Raw genomic sequence first — 22,446 nt, 5'->3', positions numbered from 1 at the left:
CAGTTGTGTTTTTCCTATCAACTTTCCCCTTACTCTAGAACAGTAGTCACAAATATGTTTCAGGAGATCCTGAAACTCATGACTGTCTGATAAAGAAGTTGTAACAAGGTACTCAGGTAAACAGTGAAAGATGAAAATTGGATTATACCTATTTAGGAGAAAGCTCATTTTTTTCTCTCTTATGAGCATCTTAATTTTCAGTTCTTTCCTTGAACAACTATATTCTGTCAGTGAATCTTTTTCATGAGTCTATAAAACTATTCCAATTTTGTCTATCAAAATGCCATTACATTTTACATTGAAATCTCATCATATTTTACAAATAATTTTTCTCTAGCAAGAGTGTTCAGAAAAAATATGCAGGTTGCATTCCACATGAAATAATGCATGTGCTACTTTCTTCCCCTCCCCTTAATCTGTAATGTTTTAGATAGCTAAGCAACATGTGAAACTTACAGCTGTCCAGGCCTCTTTTCTGCATCGCGAACACAACCATTCATTATGGATTTCTTGAGAAGGAACACCATAGCAACCTAGAACAAGAGAGCTGTATTGATTATTATATTCTTTCTATTAATAACATCATACACTTCAACTGTATATAAACAATAGTAGAGCACATGTCCTGTGACAATCCAGGTTGTCTGCTAATTCCATAGTCTGTGAAACATATCTTCCCAAAACTCAAAAAAACCCCAAAAAAACCCCAAGCCTAAAACAAAAACAGAACAAAACAAAACAAAAAACCCACAAAAATCCTCACTCAACAAAAAAATCCCACAAAGTCAAAGCCAAACTAAAAACCAAACCAAACAACAACAAAATCCCCAAACACCCAAAACCCCATATCACAGGGTATTTCTTAATTCTGTCAGTACAATAGCAAATCCTGAATTCTCCCTGCAGTAAAAATTTTACTTAATATACTGATACCTATGCAATTATACCACATTTCTGAATATCATATGGACTTTAGCGTTACCTATTCAATTTCTACTGCCTTTAGAACTTACTGCAGTAAGTCCATGCATTTATCAGTAACTCTTGCAATAAAAAAGAATGTAAGGTGAAGGAAATTACTACATAAAGTTAATAGGAATATTCTCAAGTTCTCCAGCAGAATTTTACCCTGACTACTTAGTAAGGGCATACTAACATCACACAGTGGTTTAAAATATGAGAAGTAAAAGAGTAATTTAGTTGCTCAGAATAGAAACAAGAATCATAAGTTCGTGATTATTGAAAGTTTCCGGGAAAGTTAAGTCTTCAATATTTTCACAGCAACCATTAAAAAGTAATAGAAAATCTAATGTACTTTTCAAAAAAAAATTGGACAGTGATTGAAGCATTACAAATGGAAATGTTTGCCAAGTACTTTTAGAGCCATGCTAGAAGCCTAGATAACTATTATTTATCAATAAAAGAAAATTTGAAACTACATTTCTGCCAACAGAACCATTAGATTATTTACTTGCATGAACCCGTACGCAACACTTTGCACAGGAAATCAGAAGACTTGTTCCATCTTCTTCAATAAAGGCATTTGATGGATAGTTTTCAGTGTTTTCTTCACTATAAATAAAACACATCTCTGGAATAAGAGGTTTAGTCTTTTCATTTTCTGCCATCAGTGTTCCTGCTGAGTTTGCTTCCCTGAAAGTAGGACCTTCTTCATCATGATTGTCTGGCTGGAAAATAAACAAAATTTATATTTAAGTAAAAGAAAGGAGTTTTACATTTCCTTTTGATTATGATGAAACTGATCCTCCCCTCCCAACTTTTGCATCAACAGTGTAACGGTTTCATGAGGAAACTACCTACTTCTAGGTATTTATCACAGCCATTCTATCTTGATTGTTCAAAATAACTGAGAACTCTAGAATAGAATTCAGACTGCAAACTACTGTTATTGTAGTGGTGTTCGATGATACTGTATCTCTTGAGCCCTTGAACTCAGTCCAAGTGCAATGTTTTTTTCCTGGTTCCCATGCTGAGGAAATTCCAGCTTAGCAGCTTCAGAATCAGTAATATAGTACTACGACAGCATTTTTAGTTGACATTTGACACATTAATTCCACAAGGCAGTATCAAACACTGCTCTGCATTAGACTGTTTCTGTGTTAATACTGTTCCCAAGAAGGTCTAAGTACTGTGAAAACACTTCTTCAACACTGAAGGAAGGCAACATAAAAGAGGCTCTCATAAAAAGTATTTGAAGATGGCCATTTAAGGAAATAGCTAAAAGATGCAAACCTATTAGAGTTCACCACCTCGAAAACTGAAATTTCAAGGGCAAGCACACACACAGTAACACCAATCTTGCATAAATGGTAGTAAAGGCATACACTGTCTGCAAACAAGGGGAGATGCAGTGGAACAGACTACCAGTTCTAATTTTAACAATTCTGAGTTTATTTACCTCTCTTACAAATGAAATGCATAAGCTTATCTGGTTTATAATTTACTGGAAATTAAGTAGCCAGCCAGTTATTTCACGCTTCATCCAGAGATGGAGCTGCAACAATCTTGCTTACCTTATAGTATGGCATGAGAAGAGTACAAATGGCACAGTGAGGTTCCTTTTTTGCACAAGCTGCATTGTATTCTTTTTCAGCACTGAAATTGGGTTCTCTTGTCTGCCAAAGGTAGACCAGAGGCCTGGCCCATGCCTCTGTCTCTTGAACTTTCTCTTCAATTAAGGTAGTCTCAGGCAGTTCTTAAAGAAAACAAACAACTGGTTATACTGTAGTCATGGAATGAAGATAAACAACGAGTCTGTCACGTGCGCTAACAAAGATCAAACAGTGTTATAGGAAGTCTGTGTGGCAATACAGGTGCAGAAGTCTAAAAGAATGTTGTGCCAGGACACGTGCACAATTAACTGCTTTGACACCTCTGTCATGAGCTGACTGCTCCACATACAGCATAAGAAAGCATACCACTACCTCTACTGTTTACAATTTGTATTCATATCCACAACATTACGTCTCACTCTCCTACTCCTTAATCCCTCCAATTTCTATCCCCTATCACTCCATGCACTCCGTCTTAAATTCCTTACGGATGGAACATGTTGCATTCCTGTCCAAGCAGCACCACACAAATCACTCTATTCACACAGAATGTCACCTCACACCTTGTTATGGAGACTAATACTTTCCGAAGGGGAAAAAGAGGCAAACTTAAAAGCCAGGGAGTACTGGGGAACAACTACAATCTCAAAAGAATTAGCAGGATATGCATTTAACAGGCAGGACAGTGCCTATTAAATCTTTCACAATCAATGAGAAGACATGTAGGTGTCAATTAGAATAATCATAACTTGAATGTAGAAAGGAAAATGTGAAAAGTTTTGAATAAAATTTTCACATTAAAAAAAAAGTCTATAGCATATAGTCCCCTTCTAATGATGTATTTAAGAAAAATTGTTTAGTTTAGAAGAAGAAAATTCCAACAAAAGAGGAATATTTAATGAAGTACATTAAGCTGACTCATCACATTCCTTCAGCTCGTGACTGCCACCTTCACTTTATGAAAAGGCAGTAGCTTTATGGGTCTCCTATGACAAATTGTCACACATTGTTACAGAACCACCATAAAGCTGGCAATATTTTATCATTCTTGAGTAAAATATTGACTAAAATATCTGTCTACAAGCAAGCCAAACGTAGTAAAAATAAACTAATTAATATATTCTGTACGTGAATTTTAATCCATTTCTATAGTTTCTGTAGAGAACTACTATCAATTCAATAAATATTTGCCAATAATTCAGGTAGAAGGATTTTTCTAGCTGAAAAAAAAGCTGTCAATATTCAGCAGCAGAGCTCTGTGGTGAATAACTTAGCTTCAAAAGAACACCAGTGAAGAAACAGCTGAACAGAAGGAAAAGATGAACATGTAAAATGCCGGCATTACTTTTATAGTTTTTTTAATTACTTGTTTTTCAAGTGAAAAGCTTAACAAACCTTTTAGTTAAAAATATTCTGTCCAATCATATTTTTTCTATTGCTTGCAATTTTAAAGAACTGTAAAACAAAAAGCTCTGAAATCTATTCCTCTAGTTCCATTTCTATCTATTTAAATTTTCCCTTACAGAACAGTCTCATGATTTCGCTTTACTGACTTTTTCTTCATTCTTCCTTTCACATTGTTTTCTTTCAGGAGCTTATACTGCCATTATTTTAAATACTTTCATTATATTTGTGAACTTACAGAGCTTGATTGTGCTTTATGAAGAAAATAAAGAGGCACACAAAATTTGTTGTGTAGGTTTGTAACATCTTCCATATCTATTATCCACTTCTTTGAAACTGACATCCTTATCACTGCTGAATAATTCCCCCATGAGAGTTGAAGCCTCCACCTTGAACCTCAGCCTCTTATGCTCTCCTTTATTCAAAAACCTATTCTCCAATTTCCAGTCCTGGAACCCATTCTAGGATGATAACTCTAGTTCCCTCAGACAGTGTTCTGGCTTTCCACTGCCTACAGCAGATTGCTGAATTCATCATTATATTGGTTCTGCTTTTGATGAGAACAATATTTATATCTTAATTGCATATAAACCCCATAATTTCAGTTCCCTGTTGTGTGATCTTTACAAATCCTTCCCCAACCAAGAAGTTGAAAAGAATGCAGGAGACAGCTGGCCTTTAGCAGCATTTTGTTGCTTTCAAGAGTTCTGCACTTATTTTCAAACCTCATTCCAAATGAAGCCAGGGACAAATTGTCATACACACATGTACCAGACTGCATCTTTCACAATCTCAAAAAAATTTAACAGTATCTTAGTACATTTATTTTCTCCTTTACTTTATGATTAGAACAACTATTCCAGTTAGCTATTGACTAGAAGCAAACACTCATCTGCCCCCATCTCTATCATCTCTAATTCTGCCTTCTACCTCCTCTGAGGTATGACTGGAAAGGAAAAATATCCCTCCTCCTTTCAGAGGGAGACTGCCTAACCCAGTAGTTTTTAAAGGAATGTTACACTAATGGGATATAAAATTAAGAGTAGACAGAATAGATGTTCTTAAGGATCAAGCTTTGTTTGATCCTCTGTTATCACTACTGTGTATGGCTAGTGAATTTCAGTTCTCCTGAGGAATTTCCTAAGCACCCTTGAGCATAAGACATCACCTTTCAAGGGCTTCAGAAATATTAATTTATCTCCTTATAATCGACATTCACCAACCCATCCACTGAAATAATCAAATGTCAAAGAAATTGATATTTTAAAAAAAAAATAGTTACAGAGTACATGACTCCCATGACAGAATATGACAACAATGCTGCCTTAAAACAACTTCCTCACCAGGCAGAATATGGAATCTTCTCTACAAATATTCTACTCAGTAGAACCTGGGCAGCCGCACTTTGTGTGCTTTTTTCCAAAGTGCACCAATATCAGCGCAAGTAAGAATTTCCAGATTAGCAACTCTGGCAGTATAGGTGGAGTTTCCTGGTTTCCATGTAGTCAGAAAAGTTATACACAATGAATACAAACTGAGAACCTGGTTATCCACAACATGCAATAAAAACAAACAAACAAAAAACCCACAGCACTTGATGTAAGAAACACTGCTGCCTTAGCATAGTTCATAGCCTTTCTTCACTTGTCCATTTGATAATACTGAAGTCTTATTTATGTCCAAAAAAACCTTGGAAAACTTGGGGAATTTTTAGACTACTTTTTTTCTGTTTATCCAGTACTTCTCACTTCCTCTTATTGTCTTTACTGACTCCTTTCACTACTCACTACTTAGCTGAAGAGCAATCAGTGACTTAGCCTAAAACAAATTCACTTTCCCAACTCCCATTGATGCATGAGGTTTCAGGGCAGACATTCAGGTGCCTCAGGTGAGTTCAGTGTTTCTTTGATCAGATGTGTCTGTTAGAAGGACACAAGGCAACTGCACCATCCAGTTGGCTCCATTCAAAATCCACCTTAACTGAGGATTCTCAGACTAAGAACAGAGAACTGTTTGTGGTGTCCATACTGACTGAAAGATTCAGAAACTCCACTGTCATAAGCAGGCATACTTTCTAGTTGAATTGTGCATCACTGCCAAATCTGAGTACTCAAAACCTGCAAAAACTGTAGAGGAAGCATCTATTCCCACAGTAAAAGAAACTCATACACTGCCTCCCCAAAAATCAAACATCTATTTTATAAGATCAGTATGTAATGTTTCAAGAAGCTCTACGAACACAATGTTTCACATATCCACATTTTTCTGAAAGAGCCTGAGAATGCTTTCTCAGTGCTGGTAGAGCAAGTTTAGATGAATAGTCACTTATGCAACGCTGCTAACCAAAAACACTCTACAATATGTCATTATTCAGTCAAACCTTCATTGTGATAACCTGACCTTGCTCTAAGAGCAGCTACCAATGGCCTAAGACAGGCAATTCGAAAGATTCAGGTCAGTCAGTGCAGTGATATGAAACATAATATACATCTATGAAGAGCATTTTCTTCACACAGCACATGAAATGGAGCTAGGGAATCTATCTTGACTTCCACGTCTGCTGTAACCCAGATCAAGTTCCTGACACTTCCTCACAGTTCACCGACAGTAAGTACATGAACAGGACTCTGCAGAGATGTGCAACAGAATTCTCTTGTGGGAACTCTGATGTGCCATTTGCTTTTTTCAGCTTTTCAGCATGAAACTTGCATTCCAAATTAAGAGTTAATCAAGATAAAAGCGAGTAATACATTCTCAATATTCTTTCATACAGAAACTTCAACTCAACTATAGTACAGAATACATCTTGATGTCAGAGAGAATAAAAGAAAAATACAGGAGTTGAACCTGCTAACCATGACAAGGAAATTCAATTTACATTTGCACCTCAATTGACAGCACTGTTCAAGAGACTGCACACTCATGCATAACACATAGACACACTGACAAATCCTCAAAGAACAATCTTTACAGTCTTCAGTTGATCTATTCCTGTTGTTTAATCTCCATCTGAATAACAGCACTCCACTTTAGATATAGTAATTACTCCCACAGAAAAAACAAATATTATCTTTAAAGTTGAGGCCACTGCTACAGCTACAAAAAATAAATATCTCATACAACATTCTAGTGCAAATGCTACATTCAGCCTGAAATACAAGTGCTCCTTCAAGGAATTCAGTATTGTTTAATATAAAACTATAATTATCTGATTCACTTTCAGTCACATGACAGTAAGCACACACAGTCCAGTAATGGGAATCACATTTCTACTGTGATATAACTGTATATTGCAACTACTACCTTGTGCTTGTATTGTGATTTCAGTATATTGTTACATCACTCTGCTAATGCAAAATCTTAAGTAACATCATACATGCTACAGTATATTTGGTATTAAATATTAAATACTTCTCATGTGGGACACCTAAAAGAACCAGGTCAGAGAGTACTGGACTCTGGTAGAAGGAACATAGCATTCAGTTCTTAAGCACTGATACTTAAATTGTATTTATGAGAAGGAAGACTGACTTGAATTCTGCTACAGTGTTAGGCACTATGGTTTAAATGATCCAGAAATTTCCTGGATAAGATGTAAACCAGGACACATTTAGCCATAGTGGTACTGATACTACAATGTGATTAGCAGTACTACACTTCTCAATAGTTCTGTTCTATTTGTACCTAAATAGAATATTTATATAGGATCAATTAATCTCTGTCATGTAATTCCAGCGATACCAGTTCTCATGAATGTGGTTATTTACATGCATCTGTACCCCTTCACATATTTAAGAAAAGTGAAACAATTCATTAAAACAAACTGTGTAGACAAAAAGAAAATTATAGCCCAGAATGTGTTTTGATACAAAGGAAACTCCTTCTAAAGCAAAGTACTTATAAAAAGTTACTATGCTGCTTTCCAAGGGAGTAAGTGAATGAAGTGATCATTTTCACTAATGTTATTCATTTAATAGTTTGTGGAAAACTTGCTCCGACACACAATACTATTGCTTTGAACAGTTTTCGCTTACTAAGTTAAACTCAAATTATCAGACAGAAAACATTTGGGCCATTTGCAGAATGCTCTGCTGCCAGTATTTGCTGATTTAACCTGGCAGATGTGAAAAGCCATAGACACTAATACAGTACAATTTGCTTTTGCCAATCTCAACAACGATTTTGCTGCTTGGGGTTATGTTCCACTGATGTTTCCTGGCTTTTTAAGGCAGCATTCTCCGCTATGAAGAGCACAGCAGCATCTGTTATTTTTCAGGTAGTTGAGCATAATCTCAGCCCTGGGAGGCATTAGCTATAGTTTAAAATGTCCTGGAGGAAATAATAATAATAATGATAATAAAAAAAAATAAGAATTAAAAAAAAAGATAGTAAGAGAAAACGACTTGTAACTTCCAAACTTTACTGTTCCTGTGGTGTATCTGCAAACTCAGTTTCAGAAAGTGTCTTTTTTCTTTCCGTAATGAAAGCCATAGATTTAATAGCAAAATACGAAAATAAAACCTTTTTAATTTATTGTACTGTTCAAGACATTTAATTTCTTGTACGATACCATGCAGTAAAAGTGCTGTAAAGTATGTATACATTTTTGCTACAGAGTCTAATTGCCAAATTATCTATTAATACTTCAGTTCTCATAAAAACTGTACATAAATAAAACAGAGTTCTAGAGGCTGAGTCCAGGAGCTCCTGGATCAAATAAGGTTTAGATCCCAAAAAAAACAATGGGGTGCTTCATTAAAAAAAGTTAAATATCAAAAAGTGTAATACACCATTTGTAGCAGATCTCAAAATCTTCTCAGAAGCCAGAAAAATTCAGAGTTAAAAAAAAACATTTTTAAAAGACAATTTGACAGACCTGAAAGATGCATTTAGATACCGGCATACTCTGATTGTCCTTCAGCACACCATGAGAATCCCATAATAAAATTCACTTTTGTTTAGTGATTGAACTGTGTATTGCAAATACTACACTTTGCTCAACGTGATTTTTTCTTGTTTTGTCATTGAACTGTATATTACAATTCTACACTCTGCTAAACATAATTTGTACCTTAACTGTAAATTAAGTGCATTGCTGTATCACTCTGCTAAATCGAAATCCCATGTAATGTCAAGTAATTTCAAATAAGAAAATTCTGTGTTATTCACTAAACCCTTCACACATGGAATACCTAAAAGAAAATACCTGGTCAGAAAAAAATACCTGGTCAGAGTGTATTGTACTCTAACATTAACTGGCATAGTCAGCAGTTATTCCGGAGGGTGAGTGGTACCCACTAAAACAGTATTGATTACTTCGGCAAAAACATTCTTTCTGATTTGGTATTTGTCACAAATAAGAACCTAGTAGAGAAAACCTCACTGTGATTAAGCCTGGCTGAAGATAGGACCACTACCATTTAAAAGAGTAGACAAAATTAGTATAAATAGCAGCAAAGGCTGGAAAAATCTCAGTGGTAACTTTGGAAGGAGAGATGGGAAAACCATAACCATGAATTTTCATGGACAGCAGGACACAAGCCCTGATCCCACCAAAACTTTGGATGAATGAGAAAAACTGAAAGGTTCTAAAAAGTTAAAAAAAGGAGAAAAAACGGGGTTTCAAAGACTGTTGGGTATTTACTTGTGAGCAGCAGTGCATTAGTTAGAAGAAATTAATACAAAGCATTCTAGAACAAGAAAAAGAAACAGTTAAATAACATAACTTAAATAAGTAAACTTTCTATTATGCACTGTATTTTCCATATGTGGAATATGTAAAATGACCCTCTCGGGCTCTACTGGATCTCAACTTTTCTCTCTAGCAATTGTCAAAGTAACTACAAACTATTTGATTTACAATGCTATGATGCTGATAAACTTTGAGAAAGCTGTGAGGGCTCAGACCACAGAGATTCAGTTTTACAGAACTATAGCATTGCCATTTTGAAAACTACCATCTTTGTTTGTTTATTAATTCCTGGAACAAAATAATTCTTTTCATGAGACTGTGGATCATAAAGGCACACAATAAATACAAGGGGTAAAAATCAGTCTTTCATTCACTGAATTCCCTAAATAGCTGCACAACTTTTTTGTGCATATGGAATGAAGAATATAACCGTAACAGTTAAGGTTCAAATTGATAAAGATGTCTACTAATTCTGGCTACCTGAGATGAAGCACAAGCGACAAATTCTTATAGATGAATTAGAATCCATAAACCATCTAGTGACTCCAGAAATTCAGCTACTTACCATCTCCAGAAACTAAGCTCAAAGGTGACCCATTAGTCAAGCAACTGTTTTTTAAAATGTGGACAGGAGGCCACAGAAAGGCAGATGTTCTTATATCTGTAGGAACTGCCAACATGAAATATTTATAGCATATTTGTGTTATATTCTATTATTCCATTATTATTTATACATATATACATATGTATAATAATATAACAATATTATATACATATATAATTCCATTATTACTTAAAATAATTCTATTATTATATATGTAAATTAAAACAATTCCAGTAATTTCACCTGTCTTTACACTTTGTAAGTTTAAAGAATAGTCACTGTATTTATAACTCAAGGCATCTCATCAAAATCACAGCAGAAATAAACAAACAAAAAAAAAACCTTCTGGAATCTACAGCATAGCCTATCAGTAAAAAACATAGCTGTCAGTGCAAAACCACTACAAGCTAAAGACTGGCAGATATCTTACTCTTTTTAAAAGCTTTAAAACACAGCACTGTAAAAAACTTATTAACAGCTGCTTTCTCATTCCATTCCCCCCGTATTTTTCACAATTTTTAATGAATAAAATTAATATTTGCATTCTAATTCAACCTGTTTGTGGTCACTGTACTTTTGACTAGAAATCTTGATTAATAGCTAAAATTAGGTTGGAATTTTTAGGGACTGCTATTGTCATCCATATACATGTTTACTGATTTACTAACAAAACATCAGAGTTTGCCAGGATATACATCTGTACAAAACTGGAAAAACTCAGGAAACTTTCTCCCAATCATCATGCTCTTGCCCATTAATAAAAAGAGTCACTGAAACACAACAGAATTATTTGGTAGTACTTCCTTATTCTGGAAATTAAAATCTATCTTTATTGACCATACTGCCAAGTAATATATAACCAAATAAATATCCAATTATTATGCTGTTAAAGTGTTTTAGAAATATTACAAAGCAGAATCGCCACTATACTCTTGTTTTATGCTACTCAAGAGACAAAAAACAGTTCCAACTGGGAAAAACATTTTATGGTATGAAGCACAAATTTAGCCTATGTCAACATACTATTCCAGCACAAGTGCTTCTGGGAAAAACACGAAGGAAATTTGAGGAACAAGGTTACTTGAATGTGTACAGTTAAGACTGTGCTTAAGTTCTTCACTGAATCAAGGCCTCAGGTACTTATCTTCATAAGTTACATATGGAAGATGCAAACCAGAAAGACTCGATCACAGGTCCAAATTCGTATGACAAACCAATTCCCAAACTGGAATTAGAAATTAATAGCTTCAAGCCACAGTTCTTGCACAGATCACTAAAACAAATATCCATAAACACCTCATACACTAGGCAACAATTGCATTCAAACTTCCTCAAGGATCAATTTCTTAAGTGTAACTATTTTGTACATTAAAAAGAATATATTACGCACACTTCTCAGCCAAGAAAAACCATTTAGTAAAACCCCTTTGGTTTTAAAATTAAATCCCTTACGGCACTGCTGATTTACAAAGCAGCTTCAGATTTTGACAAAGGCGGTACTAATTCCATGGGCTAGAAAAACAAAAAATACTACTAGAATAACTTAATAGGCAAAACTCTGCAGTGAATTAATCTTTGATTAATGCAAGTCACACGATTTTAATGTTTCTCTTCAGACTATAACTACAGAAACAGAAACTCAGCTCCAGAAAATAACCTTACAGAAGAGGTATCTGTCTCCTTGGTAAATGTCATATCTAGTTTAACTATCAACTCCATAGCTACCTTTGAGAAGGCTACTGAGAGGCTGCACTAATACAGCAGGAAATACACTGTCATTTTGGCACACTTGATAATGAGAAATTATACATGCCTTTCTAGACAAGACTGCTGTTCTAACTGGTCTTTTAAGAGGTAAAATTCTGTATTTTAAAGCTAAGAAAGTTATGCAATTAGACTTGCAAGGTTCACCCAGAGGACAATGACTCTTAATGATCACAACATATACCACTGTCCAGCAAATGAGGCATAAATGTGAGAAGAACTGGTTTGTATCAACATAATGACCCCATAATGGCTACTCTTAGATTCTGTAGGTGTCCACTCTAAGGAAGACAAGAGTTGCTTGTGAAAGATGTCAAGAGACAAGAGCTGCCAGTGGAAAATAATCAGAGTTGTCAGTTTTTGCTATTTTTGGAGATCAGATGCTGGCCCACAAGGTTGACAAGAGTAGTGGACATTCAGGAAAAGCTTGTATTTGACCTTTCAACACCTCCCTTTCCTAAATACCTACTAAAGATTAAACCACACTTTTGTAAAGTTTCTGAGGAAGTCTTCAGAATCCCCCATGCTTCGTGTTAGAATTTTTTATTAATTATGGTAATTGTATCTTGAAAACTGAATTTAAACAAATCAGAAGCAACGTAAGTACCCCCAGAAAAGGACAAAAAATACATTTTTCTAGCATAACAATACTGTTGCAAGTGGTAGATAGTGCTGGACTCTTCACTGCTAGATGATAATGTTGTATGAAAAATGCAAATTATTAACTCGATTAACTCATACTCACACAAGAGCAAAATATTTTAAAGGAGTAAAACCACTCAAAACAGTATGAGAGGGAAAGCAATACTGAAAATTATAATATCAATGTGGTAAATATAAACATGCCTCTCTCAATTGGTTAAATTCTTATCTATCTCTTATGCAACATCAGGAAAAAGTTAACATTTCTTTCTGATATCAGTGAGAATCTTCAAGCAGAATCCTGCATTTTAAGCTCTGAAACAAAAGAATTGTAACTGCATCTACAAGTGTAATTTTCTCCTACTTAAGCAGGCTTAACCTATTTATGACATTACTGAACAAGCCTTAAATGGTTTGACAACTAGCATCAAATGAAGTACATATCATAGAATGCTGACAGTGAACATAAAAACAGAGGCTTTACTCCATGTCATAGCAGAAGCTACTGCTTCCACTCAAAGAAGTGCTCTCTTTCTGTATCTTTATCTTACAAAGTAATGAAAGCAAAATTATTTGGAAATCTGAATCATATTTAAAAATGCTAAAAACCATAAACAAAGAGCCCTATACTGAATTTAGTCTATACATTATAATTATATCATTTAGGGCAATGGGAAATTTTAGTCAACTTGAATCTAAAAACAGTTTCTAATGTTGCATGCCCAAATACTGCTGGAAAGAAATCTCTGGGATCAATCAATGTGCATCCAAAGTCACTATGCTTGCTCATTCTGCTGAATTTGCTTTTTTATTGCTTAAGTGAGCAGAAATACAGCTGCATTAAGTACAACAGAATATTATTACCACAAGTTAATATAACGCATTGAGCATAAGACCAAGGTTCATTACGTAAAAATTGTTAGTATGTTGAGTGTGACATAGAGCCCACACAGTACTGCTGCACATATTTTTTAAACTGGCAGCCTGAGCTACAATTTCTGAGATTGATTCCCCAGTCCACGATATTTCTCAGTGCTCAGTCCTTTAAGCATTAATTCCACAAAAACAATTGTAACAAGAGAGTCAGAAGTCAAACATACATAAGGAAAGGCTTTAGGGAGAGTAAAAATCCCCCACCATTAGACAACAAATAAACAATTAACCCAACTATTTTTCATAAAGAAATATACATATACAGCAGCATATGCACTCATAAAAAAGAAAACACAAAACTCCAATGTCTAAGTGAGCCTGTGAAAAAACAATAATTTCTGCCAAAGGACTCTGTATTAAAAGTGAATCCAGAAAGTCTCTGCTAAGATGTTAGCATGCTGCCGAATATGATAATATTCTATTTGCAAAATTATGATTCTGAAACGGCTGACAGTGTCAAAGAATGCTGCCTTGAAATTATTAACAGCCTCTGATCACCTCTATTCACAGAAACTTCCTAATAGAACTCTAGTACCTGAAAGACTTCAAATATATTAATTTGAATATAAATTACCTGAATTAGAAATGGCTACAGACTATCCAACTTGTGGAAAGTGATACAAGTTGCAGATGAAATATAAAGCTGCAATTTCTTATTTTTTCATAACAGCACTAGCCTGTATCTTCTTCATTTTGTTTACAGTTATGATTTTACTGGACCCAGAGAAATTAAAATATGTATCAATACATAAATTCTCCTTGTAAAATAATCTATCAACTCAGAAATTACTTTAACGAAGAGACTAAACTATCATAGTCTCAACCAGCATCCTTTTTGCTCAAAAAACACAGAGAACAAGAACTAAGTAAATATGCATGCTGAATTACATTTCTCTTAACTCCAGCATATGGATGAAGCACCTTCATAAAGAAAAACATAGTCGTTAGTACATTGATACTGATCACTTCTCTGGCACCTGACACAAACAACTTTGAACAAAATCAGAAAAATCTCCTTTGACTGGCACTCAACTGGCCACATATCTTTAACTTGCATGCCAGCATGTGTCAGGAAAGGTAATGAGGCTTCAGTCTGCCCGTTTACGTCAGCAGTGCTTCAGTCTCTGCCTTAGATGTAAACATTCTGCTCACCCAAAATTTATTGTTTCTCTTCTAGCGTTGTTACAAAAGCCAGCTGATAAACTAGATTACAATGAGAAACAGACACATGAAAATAATAATACTTCCAGTTCCAGCTAGGAAATACCAGTAACTGCCACGTTCAATAAAACTCTTAATTACTTCCTTCAATCAGTAAGTACAGAGGTGCTTAACAGCTTGAAAGGATACTAAGACAACTCTTTCTTTTCTAACAAAAATACACCCTTATCTACCAGGAGGGCAATCATCATGAAAAGAGTAAAGATTTCAAGGTATACAGATTTTTGTATAGGGACGCTGCTACTTTGACATAAAACTAATACACTAGGAAGTTGGCAAGCTACTGATGAGATGGAAAATGTCTTCATCTTAGCAGAATCCTTGAGATACAACTGTCATCACATCATCATCTAGCCAGATTATATCATACACAATCCATGCTTAAATAGGAATTTTACACTATGTTTTAACTATAATGTTGAAAAATCAGCAGCAGCCAAAAGGAATATAATCTTTAATTAAAAAGAGCAATTTCACTGCAACCTACCACATATTTAAATCTTTAATTACTTTACTAGATGAATCTTAATATTAATATCATCCTGTAAATTACCATAACACTTTCTGAAATACACTCTGTCTAGCCCTCAAGGTATCCAAACATATTCATATATGATACAGATCGTGGGTCTAAGCTGTGTCTAATTTTCAGAAAGATGCTTAACAGCTAATTGAAGTATCATGCCTGGCAAAACTGTGGCTCAGATAAAAACTGAGAGTATAGCTTTCCAAAACTAGTGAGACAGAAGACACAAATCAATTACTTCAGGGTTGATACAAGGAGGGAGATGTATTGATGAGGGGCCAGTTGAAATTACAGCACTCAGCTCAACAATGCCTAAACTTGGGATAACTGAAAGTATAATAGTCATTATTTACAAGAAGAAGAATCAATTAACAGGCATGTTGCCTCTCTCTGAAGTCAAGAAAATTTATCTGTAGTTGTAAGAAACAGCTACTGTTAACAAGAAGTAATAATTGAGGGGTAAAAAACAAATCAAGTACAAAGTGCAGGTAAACACTGAAGTATACAGAGACGCTGGAATCAGACCTGTAGTCAAAGACATGGTATCAGCTCCAGAGTATCAGAATCTAGGGGACTGTGAGAACTCATCTCCAGCTCTGCTAACTGAAAAGATTCTGGAGAAGAGCATCTGAAAATTTTGTGCTTTGCAGAACTGAGATGCAAAGGCGATATGAAAAAGGAATGTGTTTGTTTTCCATTTTGATGGATAGTTTCAACGCACAGTTCAATAAGCTTTACAGTCATGTTTGATAGAATAAAGTAGCTTTATTCATCAACTTTGGGTGGCTATATATGTGACTGCTAGATAAAGCAGATCTACTTTTTCTATTTACTTCAGAGAAGCAAATCCCTATCTTGAGTAAATCTCTTAGATTTTGTAGCCTGTCCGCGCAAGACAGTGGCTCTCTAAAGTAAAAGTACTCAAGTAAGTTCTCAAAAGGAGCACCTGAGAAGTTCCAAGTATTGTTTTAATGTTTATGACCACTATGATATGTAGTTATGAAGCACTAAATTTCATGGCTGCAGAAATATTTACTTATTTATTTTGTACAGAACTCTGTTCTATATATCACTGTCATTTAGCATCATTATTTATGGACATGGCTCTATTTCATTCTATCACTTGAAATGCCTGAAGGTACCATACAGTACACAATAACATGCACATCGGCAATCTAGAGTGAAGATCTGGACAAGCCATTCAAAATGATTGCCTAACACAACTCTCCTAATTTACGATATTAGATTAAACAACGGAATTTCATGGTCACCACTTGAAAAGGGAAGAGGAGGAAAGGAAACGGGGGGAAAGGAAAGGAGAAAGGAGGGGAGGAGAGGAGAAGAGAAGGAAAAGGGGAAGAAAAAAGGAAAGGGGAAAAGAAAAGGGGAAGGAAAGGACAGGAAAGGAAAGGAAAGGGGGAAGGAAAGGCAGAAGGGGGAAGGAAAGGCAGAAGGAAAGGCGGAAGGAAAGGCAAGCTTTGTGTCATGGTTTGAGAACCCCAGAATCTAATTCCCTAGTCCAAGCCCCATCCCACATCTCAACCCAATGTGAGATGGGTTTTCCAGACACCACACGAGACTCAAAATGGGAGAAAGGGAATATATTACAATGACTGTACAAATAAATACTACAATACATTATATACAATCTTAGCTATCTCTACCATGACATAAAAGTATTTACAATGGATCAAATCTCTTCTCCCCTCCAAATAAAAGTCCAGGAGGGAAGAAGGAAAGATCTTTTCCACTCTCAGAGCAGCAATGTCTCTAAGGCAGCAGGCATCCTTTCTTCTCATGCAGCAGCTGTATCTTGATCTCTGCCAGTACACGAGGGGGTATTCAAGCCCCTTGGCCTGTCGTCTCCAAACGAGGGTCTTCTCTTCCATGGACTGCGTAGCAGGGACAAAACTCGCTTCACCACAGTCATATCATGGAGTGTAAGACCCCCATGAAGGTCCCTTCCTCAGGGGATTCACCCCTGAGTCAGAACATCTCGGGCAGCTTTCAGTTGAAGGCCTTTGCCTCAAGAGTTCTATCAGGGGTTCTGTGCTCCCATCTCAGGTTGCTAGCATAGCTTGGCCGCAGCAGCGAGGGGGGGCCAAGGTCACTCTCTCCACATTCCATCTGGTTGTCCTGGTTCAGTTTTCCAGGACTCCTGAGCTTGTCAGCTCCTCTCTTTGGTGCATGCTGCACTCTATGACTCCTCTCAAGCCGGAGTCCATCTCCCTCCTCCTAGGAGGGGTCTCAAAGGGATTTTGGGGGGTTTTTGGTTACAGTTCTTACCCTAAAAACTCTGTCTGTAGAGCTTAGGTCTGCTCTCTCTGCTGCTGGCTCTCTTTCTCTCCTTTCAGGAGTTCTCTCGGTGTTGCTGCCTGCCTGTTGTTGTTGCTTGGTCTTATCTGTTGGCTCTCTGCCATAGCCTCCGATCAGTGCTGTTTCTGCCGCTGCTCCTTCTGCCTACTTACGGTGGAGAAAACTCCTTCGGCTTTCAGCTACAGGCACTTAGCTCAGTCTTACACTGTTCCAAATCCCTGCAGCCCCCAGCTGGGGCTGGGGGGGACCAGAGCCCCCCCAGGGGCTCCTGCCCCTTCTGCTCGTGGCTTTCACAACATGGCTACTTCTTTTACAACCACTACAACTACCTTCTCTTCTGTTCTGCTTGTGATATGTTTATATTTTGCAAAAGCGCTCATTGGGTAAAACCTCAAAACTTCAAGGGTCACCACCCCCTGGGGTTTTACCATTTTGTAACTTCAGGGGGAAAACTGTTTCCCCCCACCACACTTTGTGACACCAAAACTATAGGGAGATAAATGTTAATTCTTTTCATATGAGACCAAGCAAAAGCTTGGAAATCACAACATATGTAAACACTCTTGATAAGCTTTTGATAATACCAAAAAAAACTAGAGCCTTTTTTCTCGAATTAGAAGTATAGTATCTTAAGACACTGACAGCTTAAGACGTCCCAAATGTCCAAAGTCTATCAAAAAGGAGACAAGGAAAAGGTAGCTTTAAAGCAGCATAAGGGACTGACTTACACCCAAGATTCATACTCGAAGGATTCTTATGTCACTTTCATCTATGCTTCCACAATTGAAATCTTGTTCTTAAACAAAACTGCCTTGAGCTCTAATAAGGAATATACCTTTTTTAAAACAGTATCTTATTTTTCAGAGCTTTTTACAAAGGTAGATCCAATGTTTTTAGAAGAATTCAAGTGAAAACAGGCAAAACGTAGATGACATGTCTATGGATTCAAATGCTTACTTAATCCATACGGAAAAAAATTATTTCATCTTGTTTTTCCAAATGCATATAAATATGGTCTCATGAAGACAGAAAAATATACTAAATAGTACACTCACCTTCATCATTAGTTGCTTGCTGTTTAACCAAAGTCATGGGAGATCTAGCTGGTGGTTTATTTAGCGGATGACGCCAACTCTTAGATATTTTCTTTCTTGCAACTTCCTCTGACTGAAAAGGAAAAAACATAACTAATTTAGTGTGCAATTCTGCAAAGTTAATTATGATGAACAAAAACATACTTCTGTAAACAAGCACAGACATCAAGTCTGTAAATACTACCACGGTACTTGAAGAACCTTTGGTGTACCAATACTACATTTGTCTCTAATTCAGACTATATCTTTTAATTTTAAAAGTGCAATCCTGATATGTGATAATGTGATTAATTCCTTCATATCTATGAAGGAATTCCTTCCTCCCTCAAACATTCCTATGCACATTCAGCTTGAAGTTATTCAAGCTTCAAGAACTAAGGCCAACGCTACCGACTCCTGAAGTGCACCCTTCACAACTCCACATTTGAGTGCCAGTGGGAAAATACCAAAGTAAACCAGCTACTGATGGCACCTGGAGGTGAAAAAAGGCCATGTGTCTGTAGGTGCCCCAAGCAGGAAACATTTTTTAAACCTACCGTTTAAAAACTGAAAATATATATTCCTTTCAGTAGCGGAATCTTTTCCTTCAAGTGTTTCTTTTAGATATTTTAAGCCATTTCCAAAATTCAAGAATAGTAAGTAACTGAAGCTCACAGCCTTGCTCATATTGGCAGCAAGTGAATATGGGAATAGCTTGAGAATAGTTGCTGACACTTCAGTCTCACAGACATAAAGTGAAATTACTATATGTCTAAAATAACAGGGAAAAATATGTCAATAAGCAAGCCTTCAGAAACATTCTGCTTTTGAATCAAAATTCCCACTCTGCCTGAGCTCTTCAAAACATGTACAAATTATCATCTGATTAAAATCATACATAATCTTAAGAGCTTTAATATGGATATCAGGTCTCATTAGAAAAATTCTCATTCATATTTCATTAAATCAAGAATATATTACTATTATGATGTAATTTGCTTCACATACACTACATGTTTCCATGCCATCTTCTTCATCCTTTTTTACAACGGGCACTTCTCCGTGTTCCAAACTACTTCCACAGCTTTCTAGGTTGCTGATATCATCCTCTATCAAGACACTTTCCTGTTTATCTGGATTTTCTGCTTCAGCAGTTTGTCCCTCTGCTTTATGGTACAGTATGTCCTCATCTTCCATTTTTGTTTTCTCTTTTACAGGAATAGGGCTCAAAATTGAGTCTGAAGTGAGGTTTCCTATAGATCAAAAATATGATTCGTTAATAAATCCCACTTTACATTACCAAATCGAATTTCACAGCAATCTACATTATTCAAATTCAAAGCATGGTTCCTCATTTAGAAATCATACAGAAAAGCATTTGGTAGAAGGGCATACACAAATGTGGAGTATGAGTTTTATCAAAAAATAAATTAAATGTAAATGGTTTGAGTTTGGAGTATGAAATGTAGTTTTAATCATTTAATCAGTATTTTGCATTTGAATTACAACAGGTCTTCATGTCATACAAAATAATCAATATTCATGTATCTTCTTTATTCTGACAGCCCATATGCACTTTGACTCATTGGGAAAAAAAAAAAGAAAAAAAAAAGTCTGGTATATTGAACTTTATGCCCTGCATTTTATACCTATTATGCCTGCTTTAAAAGTGAAAATAAGCAAGGATTAATGGTTCATAATTATGAAGACATATTTCAAATAGATACCAAGAATATTTTGAAAACAACAGCATCAGTCTAAAAATGCAAAGCAATTAGCATAATTTTATTTAAAAAAAAAAAAATAGCACAATTGTATATTCCAGTGATGCTGAAGAGTGAAATTGTGTGGATTTTACTTTACAAAAATTCTTCATCTGCTGATGCTTGCATTGGAAAGACAGAACAATGGGCTAGAGAGGTCACTTAAAAAACATATTCCTGAAGAACCCTGTGGTAAACACTGCAGGGAATTCTGATTCAGCAGCACATCCAAGATATTAAACAAAACAGTTTCTGTAAAGTTCCTTCCCATTACTTCTTTACAATGGTTATTTGAACTTGTTTTTCTGAAAATTTTCCTTTTCAGGTCAAATGAATATAATACTCAATAACAGAAAGCCAATACCAAAATGTAATCTCTGGGTACGAACCATACTGCCTCAACTGAGTATAACGGACATACTGGCCAGAGATAATGCAGAACAAACTACCTTCTTCAACACGAGTACCGGAGTTTCCACCATCATACCTAATAACGTCCTTTTTCCTAAAAACATCCAGGCATCAGCCTTTAATAGGACAAAGGAGAGAGGGCAGCTTCTCTCTTCTCCACTTTTTCTTCCCTTGCCAATAAACACAGAATAGCTGCCAACTAAATACTGTTTTCTGTGTGGTTACAAACATTCCAAAACTTTACTGAAAAGTTGGGGGAAGTTGTAAAGCCAAAGCACCTTTAAATAAAAAGCCCATAAGAACAGACCTGGAAAGGCTTTGATGGAGCAGCAAATAATCTGTATCCAGGAATTTCTAAGCCTTCATATTGCAATACTCACTTTGTTATCTTTATGTGAATCAATTATGGTGATTACTACCTCCAAATAAGTATCGACATAATCATTATTATTCACAATAATGGAAATAGTCTCTATATGCAATTCACAAGTAAATATTGAGTAGCAATATAAAACAAAATGGGACTGCCCACAAACTTAAAATTAAAATTGAAATTTGCCTTTATCAACAGGAATGCAGAACTACATCTTAACAACAATGAAATGTGAAATACAACAAATTAAGCCCAGGATAAACCAAGTATATTCATATAAAAAAAGTTGGGGGGGAGAAAAAAAAATCTTTGGCTTTCCAAGGCCTTTATAACTTGCACTGTCAGATAGCTCAACAGGATGTAAAAAGAAACCTGGAGTCTCAAAACAGAATATTTTTGTGCACAGGTAAAGACCACTTCTACTATGCAGGTTCATAGTGTAAATACATGTAGCATATTGGCAAGCATATATGTTCTCTACTGTTTGAATAGTGTTCGGGCATTTTGTATCATTTCCATATAAAAAAGATTTTGCTCTAAAATGTATGAGTCCACTAAAGAAATAAAATTTACAAATCCTCATCCTTTTTGTTCCTTTAAAAAACACCTCATTAAAACTTCATACTACTCTCAGCTCAGAATATTAATTTAGGTATTTTCTCATTCTAACTGAATATCATCTTCTCTGCATAACTTTATACATAAGTATTTTAGTATGCTACTCTAGGGAAATACTATGATCTAACATCCACAAATGTGTGGTATTAGAGTATCGACAGCCTACAACTTACATGTCATACGTAATCAGTCCTTATCTCACCTGCAACCTTGACATGATCCAACAAATGTTGATCCAGCTGCATTCTACTACTGTTTTCTTCTTCCCCAGAAGGCACTCCTCTGTTTATCACTCTCCCTTTTTTTTCAGGTTCTTCACTGACCTTGAAGCCAGCAGTATCTGGTTCAGTCACGATGATTTCTGCATCAGCAGATACTCTCTTGTCCTCTGGAGTTTTAAGCTTTCTAGATCGAGATCTGGGGTGCTGGAAGCTGTTATAAGAGACACTGCTGTCAGAGTTGAAAGTCTGTCTCAGATAAGATAAAATATCTACCAATATATATGTCCCTTTCACCTGCTTAAAGTGGTAAAA

At 35.8% G+C, this 22,446-nt stretch overlaps 1 protein-coding gene across 2 annotated transcripts in view; it reads right to left on the bottom strand.

Moving 5' to 3' along the window:
- KDM4C (lysine demethylase 4C) overlaps nucleotides 1–22,446 on the bottom strand; it is a 256,405-nt gene that overhangs the window by 95,843 nt on the left and 138,116 nt on the right. The window contains exons 11-17 of one of the 2 annotated variants that reach the window (XM_064641937.1): nucleotides 22,116–22,345; nucleotides 19,757–20,001; nucleotides 18,731–18,842; nucleotides 10,235–10,339; nucleotides 2,535–2,716; nucleotides 1,472–1,688; nucleotides 457–533 (exon numbers count right to left, since the gene is read on the bottom strand). In XM_064641937.1, coding sequence (XP_064498007.1) covers nucleotides 457–533; nucleotides 1,472–1,688; nucleotides 2,535–2,716; nucleotides 10,235–10,339; nucleotides 18,731–18,842; nucleotides 19,757–20,001; nucleotides 22,116–22,345 — 1,168 coding nt within the window. The remainder of the gene's footprint in view (nucleotides 1–456; nucleotides 534–1,471; nucleotides 1,689–2,534; nucleotides 2,717–10,234; nucleotides 10,340–18,730; nucleotides 18,843–19,756; nucleotides 20,002–22,115; nucleotides 22,346–22,446) is intronic. The other variant, XM_064641938.1, reaches the window with a different exon arrangement.

Source organism: Pseudopipra pipra, chromosome Z (genome assembly GCF_036250125.1).
Source record: "Pseudopipra pipra isolate bDixPip1 chromosome Z, bDixPip1.hap1, whole genome shotgun sequence".
Taxonomy (NCBI): domain Eukaryota; kingdom Metazoa; phylum Chordata; class Aves; order Passeriformes; family Pipridae; genus Pseudopipra; species Pseudopipra pipra.
Note: the sequence above shows the minus strand (reverse complement) of the source record. Positions and strands in the feature narration are given on the sequence as shown.